This window comes from Protobothrops mucrosquamatus, unplaced genomic scaffold (assembly GCF_001527695.2).
Source record: "Protobothrops mucrosquamatus isolate PMUCROS unplaced genomic scaffold, P.Mucros_1.0 scaffold4514, whole genome shotgun sequence".
Lineage (NCBI taxonomy): Eukaryota > Metazoa > Chordata > Lepidosauria > Squamata > Viperidae > Protobothrops > Protobothrops mucrosquamatus.
The window spans coordinates 104,483-114,817 of NW_015390419.1; the positions used below are offsets into that span (position 1 = coordinate 104,483).

The following is a 10,335-nucleotide window of genomic DNA, read 5'->3' on the forward strand; positions in this document are numbered from 1 at the left end:
AGGAATTCTGGGAGTTGGAGTCTACACTCTTAAAGTTGCTGAGGTGGAGAAACAATGGACTAGGCCAGGGATAGGCAACCTTGGCCCCTTCATGACTGGTGGACTTCAACTCCCAGAATTCCTCAGCCAGCATGGGGAAACTTTGGCCCCTTCATGACCCGTGGACTTCAACTCCCAGAATTCCTGAGCCAGCATGGGGGAACTATGGCCCCTTCATGACTCGTGGACTTCAACTCCCAGAATTCCTGAGCCAGCATGGGGGAACTATGGCCCCCTCATGACCCGTGGACTTCAACTCCCAGAATTCCTGAGCCAGCCTGGCTCAGCTTGGAAACCTCTCCCTTTCCCCTCAGCATGGCTGGCTCAGGAATTCTGGGAATTGAAGTCCACGAGTCATAAAAGAGCCAAGGTGGCCTACCCCTGGTCTACTGAGTGTGAGATGGGAGTGGGGGGAAGGACCTATATATTTAATAAATAAAATTGCCCGAGGCCGATCTTAATTTGGGATAAGAGGTGGGACGAGGCTGGTGTGATTAACCTCCTGAGTGAAATCTTAGGCCCTCCCCATTGTTATCAGCAATGAGGAATGGGACCCAAACCTACTGATTTAATCATCATTTTAAAAAAGGATTATAAAAGAAAAGGTCAGGATGTAACCACAGAAAATCTCAAACTCAGCCTTCCTCACCCTGCCCCCGTCCCGAATAATTTGAAATTTCAGCACGCCTTCCAAACGTGATGGGAATTAGAAATAGATGGTCTGTGAAAGCATAATTCATAGTTGTGTATGAATTCGTAATTCAAAAAGAGAGAGCAAGTTAGACTCCCTTCTGGCACTGATGATGTTACCTAGTTGGGTTATGAAACATCTGCAAAGCACCCCCAGCTCAGAGAGCACCAAGGACCCCATGGTCTTCCTCCTCCTCTTCCTCCTCTCCACAAGCCCCCCTCCCTCCTAGCACTGATGATGTTCCCTAGTTTGGTCATGAAACGTCCGCAAGAAAACCACCAAGCACAGAGAGCATCAAGGACCCCAGTTCTCCTCCTCCTCCTCCTCCATAAATCCTCCTCCCTTCTAGCACTGATGATGTTCCCTAGTTGGGTCATGAAACGTCTGCAAGAAAACCACCCAGCTCAGAGAGCACCAAGGACCCCACAGTTCTCCTCTTCCTCTTCCTCCTCCTCTTCTCCCCTCCTCCCTGAAAACCTCCCTCCCTCCTGGCACTGATGCTGTTACCTAGTTGAGTCATGAAACATCTGCAAAACACCCCCAGCTCACAGTGCACCCAGGACCCCAAAGTTCATTGCTGAGCTACAAAGATTTTTTTCTACTGAAAAACAGAATTCTTGTGCAGGGGATCAGTGTGTCCCCCCCTCCCCTTTTCCTGTCCAGAAGACGCCAACATCTTCCCAAACTGAACCCTGGCCCACCTTCCAGTCGGGATCCTGCCTCTTCTTTTCCCGTTCCTTCGCTTTTTTGTATGCTTTCTTCTCCTCTGCCATCAGCAGCCGGGCTATTTCCTGCGGGAAAGAGTCCATCCAGCAAATTATCCCTTTTTTTTTGGCTCGCACCTCTGCTTAAGATTTACTCAGTTTCAGAACCACGGAATAACAGAAGAGCTGGGAGGGACCTTGGAGGTCTTCTAGTCCAGCCCCCTGCTCAGGCAGGAGACCCCCATGCCATTCTAGACAAGTGGCTGCCCAGTCTCTTCTTCAAAGCCTCCAGTGATGGAACAGCCGCAATGTCTGAAGGCAAGCTATGCAATCAGAATAGGAGCTGGAAGGGACCTGGGAGGTCTTCTAGTCCAACCCCCTGCTCAAGCAGGAGGAGCTATACCATTTCACACAAATGGCTGCCCAACCTCCAACCAGTGTTGGAGCACCCACAATGTCTAGTGGCCAGCCGTTCCACTGGTTGATTGTTCTCCCCGTCAGGAAATTTCCTGACAGGGAGGAGAATGAACCAGTGGAACAACTTGCCTCCAGAAGTTGTGGGATGCTCCATCACAGGAGAGTTCAAGAAACTGGAGAGCCATTTGATTTGGATGCTATAGGGTGTCCTGCTTGAGCAGGGGGCTGGACTAGAAGACCTCTAAGGTCCCTTCCAACTCTATTCTGTATTTTGCGGAAGGATGTTTGGGGGTTAGAAATGGTATAAACCAGGTATTTATTATCATACGTGGTGGGCATGGGGTCTTCGAACTTTGGCCCCCTCATGTCTTGTGGACTTCAACTCCCAGAAATCCTGAGCCAGCGTGGGGGAACGATGGCCCCCTCATGACTTGTGGACTTCAACTCCCAGAATTCCTGAGCCAGCATGAGGGAACTATGGCCCCTTCATGACTTGTGGACTTCAACTCCCAGAATTCCTGAGCCAGCATGGGGGAACTATGGCCCCTTCATGACTTGCGGACTTCAACTCCCAGAATTCCTGAGCCGGCATGAGGGAACTATGGCCCCCTCATGACTCGTGGACTTCAACTCCCACAATTCCTGAGCCAGCCTGGCTCAGCTTGGAAACCTCTCCCTTTCCCCTCAGCATGGCTGGCTCAGGAATTCTGGGAGTTGAAGTCCACGAGTCATAAAAGGGTCAAGTTTCCTTGTAACTCTGTTATTCTGTCGTTCACCTGTCCTTGCGGGCACCTACCTCATCCTGAGCAACTTGTGCAGCCCTCCTGTCCACCTGGCTGGCCTAAAAAAACCAAAAAAAAGAGAGAAACTTTAAAAAAGAGAATATTGGGGAACTGTTTCCTGCAGATCTCGGAGGCGTCCCCCACCCCTTTCTCCCCACCTCCCCAAATGGGATGCTTCAAAGACACCCCCCCCCCTCTGCTTCTGGCTCCCTCCCACCCACTGTGGCTCCACCAGGAAAACTCCAACATCTGGAAAATTCTGCTTTGGGACCACACACACACACACACACCCCTTTCCCACCCTACTGATCTACGAAGTGGGGTTTAGGCCCTGCCCTTGATTTAGGATAGCTAAGAAGCTGCAGTCAATTTTCTATGAGTTGTACCCAGTAATAGTCTGCTAATACACTTTTCAAACTTTAATCTTGTTTTTCTGTTGGTTTTTTTTTTTTTATGCTTCACCTGTTAAGTATTTTGTTATCCATATAGTAGACAGGGGACAGGTGAATAATTTGCAAACAGAGTTAGAAGTTTAAAAAACGTGTTTGGGGCCTGTTTCCAAGCTAATATTGTTGTAATATATTCATCAGTATTTAACTAAGGGGGACAATACGTGTGTTTGTGTTTTTTAATGCACTTTTTTGTTTTATTTTATTTTTCTTTGCTTGATTATCTTTTATGTGTGTTTTTGGGGGGGACATTTGTTATTTGAATTTCTCCTTAAATAGAATACAATTACATGTTTTAAAAACAAAACAGACCCCTTGGTCTCCAATGTTTGGGAAATTCTGTTTGGGGGGGGGACACACACAACCCCTTTTCCCACTCTTTCGATCGGGCCCTGCACCCCTCACCCCCCCCTTCAACTCTCAGAGGAGACCCCTCCCCATCACCGGGATGCTGTTTTGCTTCCTGCCATGGATCAAAATCAAAGCAGGGCACCAAAGCAGCTGAAAATGGGGAAACTGGATGGGGTCTCGGGGGGGTCTCAGGGTTCTCCCCCCACCCACCCCCGCAGCTCCGTAAGGCCCGAGCTTGGCCCGGCTCACCAGCAGTTCCTCCTCCTGCAACTTCCAGGCAATCTCGGCATCGTAGGCCTCGGGGTCACGGGAAGCCCCCGATCGGGGTCTGGCGAAGGGGTCTTCTTTGGACCCCCGAGGTTTTGCCCCTGCAAGACAGGAAGGGGAAAGTCCTCGTTTCCAGCAAAGTGTCAACGCTGCTAACATGGGATGTTTCTGCACTGGCAACAGATGGAAATGTAGCCCTCTTTTACCTTTTGCTTTTAGAGTTAGATGATGCTGGGAGGGGGGGGGATGTGAAGGAGAGTCCGGCTAGACAGAACAACACTAAACCTAACAACTGAGCTCAGAGAGCACCAAGGACCCCACCATTGCCTTCCTTCCTTCCTTCCAATCTTCTTCTCCTTCCTTCCTTCCCTCCTTCCCTTCCCTCCCCTCCTTTCCTTCCTTCCCTCCATTCTAATCTTCCTTTCCTTCCTTCTTTCCCTCCTTCCTCTAATCTTCCTTTCCTTCCTTTCCTTCGCTCATTCTAATCTTCCTTTCCTTCCTTCCTTCCTTCCTTCCCTTCCTCATTCTAATCTTCCTTTCCTTCCTTCCTTCCCTTCCCTCCCCTCCTTTCCTTCCCTCCCTCCATTCTAATCTTCCTTTCCTTCCTTCCTTCCTTCTTTCCCTCCTTCCCTCCCTCCCTCCAATCTTCCTTTCCTTCCTTTCCTTCCCTCATTCTAATCTTCCTTTCCTTCCTTCCTTTCCTTCCTTCCCTTTCTTTCCTTCCCTCCCTCATTCTAATATTCCTTTCCTTCCTTCCCTCCTTCCTTCCCTCCCTCCATCCTTCCCTCCCTCTAATCTTCCTTTCCTTCTTTCCTTTCCTTCCTTCCCTCATTCTAATCTTCCTTCCTTCCTTCCTTCCTTCCTTCCTTCCTTCCTTCCTTCCTTCCTTCCTTCCTTCCTTCCTTCCTTCCTTCCTTCCTTCCTTNGATGATGTTCCCTAGTTGGGTCACGAAACGTCTCCAAGAAAACCACCCCGCTCAGAGAGCACCACGGACCCCCTCCTTCTCTTCTGTCCGGGGAGCAAAGCGGGTCTTTTAGCAGGACCCCAGCAGAGAAGCCTTCTGCCCTTCTCTTGTGCACGGGCTCTATCCTGGCCAGCCAGCAGCAGAGAGAAGACCCCTGGAGGGACCATCTCCAGGGGAAGCAGGCCCTCCCCCCAGAGACCCCTGGCGCCCCTGTTGGGCAGCAGCTGAGCACACCACAGCCAGGCGTGAGCAGCCCAGCTGCCTCCACTTAGCAGCTTCTCTGGGGAAGAACTCCGACATCACAGAGCGGGACCCCTTCCCTGTGGCGCCCCCCTCCCTTGGCGAGGACCCAGGCAGGAGCCCTATTTATAGGCCTACAGAAGAGGGGGGGGGCATTGCAAACCTGACAGACACATCCTTGCAAAACACGTCACCGAATTGGAAGGAGAACAAAAGCTGGGCACCGCATCGATTCTCCAGATGCGACCCTGTGTTCCTTGTTTAAAGAATTTCCTGGGAACAAAGAGGGAAGGGGCCGGCCCCCATCTGGGATTCGTCTGCCACCAGCCAGAGCCTGGAGTCTCCGATTGGGGAGGGAGAAAGTCTGGGTAGCTTTTTCCCACCCCCCAAGCAGAGAACCGGCAAGCACCTCGCCCGGTTTGGGACAGGATGAAGACCATCTGTTGGGTTCTCCGTCCTTGGAGAGGCCCCAGATCGTTACTACGCTGCATTAAACCATCAGATCGTTCAATTATGGAGCCGTGGCAGAAGAAGGGATGGGGGCCATCCACGCTGGTCTTGGGCTTCAGGGACCAGAGAGGTTGGCACTTTGTGTTAGGAGCTCAAGGCCGTTCGGTCTTGATGGCCAACGGGTCAACCATCTCGGAACCTACTTAAAACTAAGGAGAAATGTCCGGACAGTGAGAACAATTCATCAGTTGAATGACTTGTCTCCAAGAGGACAACCGTTTCTCTGAAATGGGTCTAGGGTCTCCTGCTTGAGCAGGGGGTTGGACTAGAAGACCTCCAGGGTCCCTTCCAACTCTGTTGTTTTCTTATTTGTGAAACAGACCTGGAACTGTCACAACCCCAAGAAAGAATGTTATGGTTAATGACTCTTATCCGCCTTTCTTCTTCTCCTCCCCTCCACAAACCCCACTCCCTTCTAACAGTGATGTTATTCCCTAGCTGGGTAATGAAATGTCTGTAAGAAAACTACCAAGCTCAGAGTGTGCCAGGGACCTTACAGTCCTCCTCCTCCTCCTCCTCAACTCCACTGATGATGTTCCCTAGTTGGGTCATGCAACGTCTGCAAGGAAACCACCCAACTCAGAGAGCACCCAGGACCCCACCATCCATCCATCCTTCCTTCCTTCCTTCCTTCCTTCCTTCCTTCCTTCCTTCCTTCCTTCCTTCTCTTTCTCTCTTTTTTCTTTCTTTCTCTTTCTTTCTTTCTTTATCTCCTTTTCCTCTTCCTCCTCCCTGCAAACCCCTCTCTCTTCTAGTCCTGATGATATTTCCTAGTTGGGTCATGAAATGTCTGCAAGAAAGCCACCAAGCTCAGAGAGCACCAAGGACCCCCCCCCAATCCTTTTCTTTCTTTCTCTTTCTTTCTTTCTTTCTTTCTTTCTTTCTTTCTTTTCTTTCTTTCTTTCTTTCTTTCTTTCTTTCTTTCTCTCCTCCTTCTCCCTCCTAGGACTGATAATGTTCCCTAGTTGGGTCATGAAACATCTGCAAGAAAACCACCCAGCTCAGAGACCACCAAGGACCCCACAGTCATCGTCATCGTCCTCCTCCTCCTCCTCCACCACCACCACCACTCCACTGATGATGTTCCCTAGTTTGGTGATGCAATATCTGCAAGAAGGCCACCAAACTCAGAGAGGCCCAAGGACCCTCAGTCCTCCTCCTCCTCCTCTTCTCCTTCCTCCAGTCTGCAAACCCCCCTCCCTTCTAACACTGAAGATGTTCCCTAGTTGGGTGATGAAACGTCTGCCAGGAAACCACCCAGCTCAGAGAGCATCCAGGATCCCACAGTCTCCCCCCCTCCTCCTCTTCCTCCTCCTCCTCCTCTTCACACACCCATTCCTTTCTAGCACTGAAGATGTTCCCTAGTTGGGTGATGAAACGTCTGCCAGGAAACCACCCAGCTCAGAGAGCACCCAGGACCGCACAATGAGCCAAAAGCTGCCCCAGGACCTGCTTGTGGGCCACGGAGGGATCGCCTCGGCTTCCAGGCTCAAGGCAGACCTTCCTTGTGGTGGAAACCCCAGGAGCCTCTCTCTCACCTGGAGCAGAAGCAGTTGTGCAGCTAGAGCAAATTCAGAGGCTGCTGTTCTGTAAGGGAAAAAAACTCAACCCCACCTTCCTCCTGGCTGGCAGTTTTAGCACATTCCTCTCTTCCTGGAGGGTTCAGCATTCCTCGACTGGCAGCCGGCACCCTTGACCCAGAACCAAGCCCAAAGACCCCCTTGGGCCGCGGTCCCGTTACCTGGATTCCGGGGGCGCCTGCCTTCCCTGTCCCTGCCCTCCCTGCGGTGGGAGGCGGGGGAGGCCCGAGCCCCCCGGGGCTCCCTTTCTCCGTCCTCCCTCCTGGGCTGGTGCCGGGGGGCAGCCTCCGGGTCCTGGCGCCTGGCGTGATGGTGGGCCGGGGGCCGCGGGGAGCTACGGTCCTCCTGGGGTGGCAGCCCGCGACGGTCCAGATTGGGGGACCGGCTTTGGCCGTACCGTCTCTCCGCCTGCCTCTCCCGCCCGTTGGGGGTCGCCCCTCGCTCCCCCGGCCCTCGGGGCCCGCGGCTGCGGTGCCCGCTCCTCCCCTCCTCTTCCCGGTCCGTCGGAGGAGGGGGCGTCCTGGGGGGTCTCTCGTGGCTCGGAGGCCTCTTTGGATCCCTGCCGCCTCGACCGGCCCGGGGCGGTTCGGCATCCCAGAGCAGGAGACGTGGCCCCCGAGTTTTGTCCTGGCTCCAGTTGGGGCGACTGCGAGCTCTGTCTTCATCCTCCTCCTCCTCCTCTTCCTCCTCCACCTCTGGAGGACCCTCGTGGTGAGGGGGTCTCCCGTGCCCGTCTCTCTTCCTCTCCGGCCGTTTCTCTCGGTCCTTCCTCCGGCCGTCCTTGGCCTTTCTCGTTTCTGGGGAGCTCTCCCAAGTCTCCAGGTCGAGACCCTCTGAAAGCAGAGGAGGCCCCCCCCGGGGCTCCCTCCTTTGGGAGGGGGGCTGCCCATCCGCGCTGCCTGGTCTAGGGAGTTTGGGCCCTGCCGGTTCGCGGGGACTGCCGGACAAGGGGTCTGGGCAACGAGGAAGGGGCAAGACAGACAAGGGAGGAGAGTTAGTGACCCCGGTGAAGGGCAGGTGTAGGGCTACACAGCAGAGGGGGGGAGGGGGATGGAGAGCCGGGGGGGGGGGGAGAAAGCTTGGAGGGGCAGGGAAGGCATGCGAGTAAGCAAAGCTCCTGCAGGACCCCCAGACCCCCCCCTCCCTTCTCCACTGGCTTCGCCTCTGAAGCTCTTCCCGCCAGTGGAGACCCCAAGCCAGGACCCTTCCCCATCTCCACGGAAGAGGTGTCCCTTCCTTGCCTGCTGTGAGACAACTCGCCACAGGACAAGGCAACAATTCAATTTAATTATTTAAAATAATGTTTGAAATGTTTTAAATTTTTTTTGCCCTTCGGATATCATTTGGTCCCTCCTTTGGCGCCCTTTCTGAGAGGAGATGGAAGGAGAGGAGAGGAGAGGAGAGGAGAGGAGAGAAATAAATAGGATAGGATAGGATAGGATAGGAAGGATAGGACAGGACAAGATAGGAGGGGGAGGAGGAGGAGGACGGGAGGAGGAAGAGGAGGAAGAGGGGAGGAGGAAGAGGGGAGGAGGGGGAGGAGGAAGAGGAGGAGGGGAGGAGGGAGGAGGAAGGGAGGAGGAGGAGAAAGGGACGGGGAGGAGAAAGAGGAGGAAGGGAGGAAGAGGAAGGGAGGAGGAGGAGGAGGAGGAGAAAGGGACGGGGAGGAGGGAGGAGGAGGAGGAGAAAGGGAGGGGGGGAGGAGGAGGAGCCCCTGGCATGTAATGGCGCTTGCAGTGTCCCAAGGGAAGAAAAGCAGAGGGTGTTGCACAGTCACAGCGAAGAGGCCTGCAGGCTGAAGAAACCACACCAAGCAGCATCCCAGCGGATTCCCCACCCGAGTTCATTAAATCCCAGCTCTGGAAGTCCCTCTGATCACATCAGCCCTTCGAGGAGGAGGAGGAGGAGGAGGAAGAAGAGGAGAGCCGGCCCCTCAATCACAATCCGGGAGATGATTTCCCTTCTGCAGCAGCGATGATCATCAAGCGGGGGGGGGGGGAGGGGGGGGCTTTCATTGGAGATTGGCAGGAAGCCCCGCCCACCTGGCACCCGGCTCTGCCCAGCTGGCATTGGTGGCCTTTGTTCCTTTCCAAGCGGAGTCCGGCATCCTTCTTGGCCACCAGGCGGGGTCTAAGGCAAGGGGGGTCTTCAAGCCTGGCCCCTTTAAGACTTGTGGACTTCAACTCCCAGAATCCCCCAGCCAGCAGCCCACTAACGTCTCCCAAACTGAACAGAGAAGCCAGCAAGGAAAAGTCAAGGGTTGGACTTGAAGACCTCCAAAGTCCCTTCCAGCCCTAGGAGTCTATGATCTTGGGCAGGGGGATGGACCTGAAGACCTCCAAAGTCCCTTCCAGCCCTAGGAGTCTATGATCTTGGGCAGAAGGTTTGGACTTAAAGACCTCAAGGTCCCTTCCAGCCCTAGGATTCTATGGTCTTGGGCAGGGGTTTGGACTTGAAGACCTCCAAGGTCCCTTCCAGCCCTAGGATTCTATGATCTTGGGCAGGGGTTTGGACTTGAAGACCTCCAAGGGCCCTTCCAGCCCTAGGATTCTATGATCTTGGGCATGGGGTTGGACCAAAAGACCTCAAGGTCCCTTCCAGCCCTAGGATTCTATGATCTTGGGCAGAGGGCTGGACCTGAAGACCTCCAAAGTCCCTTCCAGCCCTAGGAGTCTGTGATCTTGGGCAGGGGGCTGGACCAAAAGACCTCCAAGGTCCCTTCCAGCCCTAGGAGTCTATGATCTTGGGCAGAGGGCTGGACTAGAAGACCTCCAAGGTCCCTTCTATGTGGTTATTCAGTAATTCTGAATCTACTTTGGCCTCCGGGATTGCAGCTTGAAGGACCTCTGGGCACTTGCCAAGGTCTGAGGGATGTATGTGTGTATATCTGTTTGTGTGTATCTGTTTGTGTCTATATGTGTGTGTGTGTGTGCGTGTGTGTATTTGTGTGTCCCTGTGTTGCTGCTTTTGAGTCTGCCTTGACTCCTGGCATCAAGCCCTGTTTCCTGACCCCATTTCCAGAAGCCCTTGCCTTCTTCCTGGGGCCGAGAGGGGAGGACTGGCTGGCCCAAGGAGTCACCGTCTTAATCACGACACCCAAATCATTCCCCTTGCAGAGATTAAGGCAGAAAAAGCAACCCGGGGGGGGGGGGAGAATGGGGGGTCAGAGGGGCAGCCCCTCCGCTCACCTCTGTTCTCCGGGGGGTAGCCTTCTTCGGAAGCGCCCAGCCGCAGGGGGTCCGGGGGCGGCTTCTTCCGCCTCTTCTCCTCCTGCAGTTCCTTCTGCTGCAGAATCCGAGCAATGTCCTGAAACGAAGAACACGCGTGAAGGGGTCTCCTC

At 53.9% G+C, this 10,335-nt stretch overlaps 1 protein-coding gene across 1 annotated transcript in view; it reads right to left on the minus strand.

The window, feature by feature from the left end:
* Positions 1 to 10,335, minus strand: part of CCDC50 (coiled-coil domain containing 50) — a gene marked incomplete at its 5' end in the record, with an annotated part of 15,503 nt that overhangs the window by 4,064 nt on the left and 1,104 nt on the right. The window contains 4 exons of the mRNA XM_015828448.1: positions 1,432 to 1,521; positions 2,648 to 2,692; positions 3,683 to 3,801; positions 10,184 to 10,301. Coding sequence (XP_015683934.1) covers positions 1,432 to 1,521; positions 2,648 to 2,692; positions 3,683 to 3,801; positions 10,184 to 10,301 — 372 coding nt within the window. The remainder of the gene's footprint in view (positions 1 to 1,431; positions 1,522 to 2,647; positions 2,693 to 3,682; positions 3,802 to 10,183; positions 10,302 to 10,335) is intronic.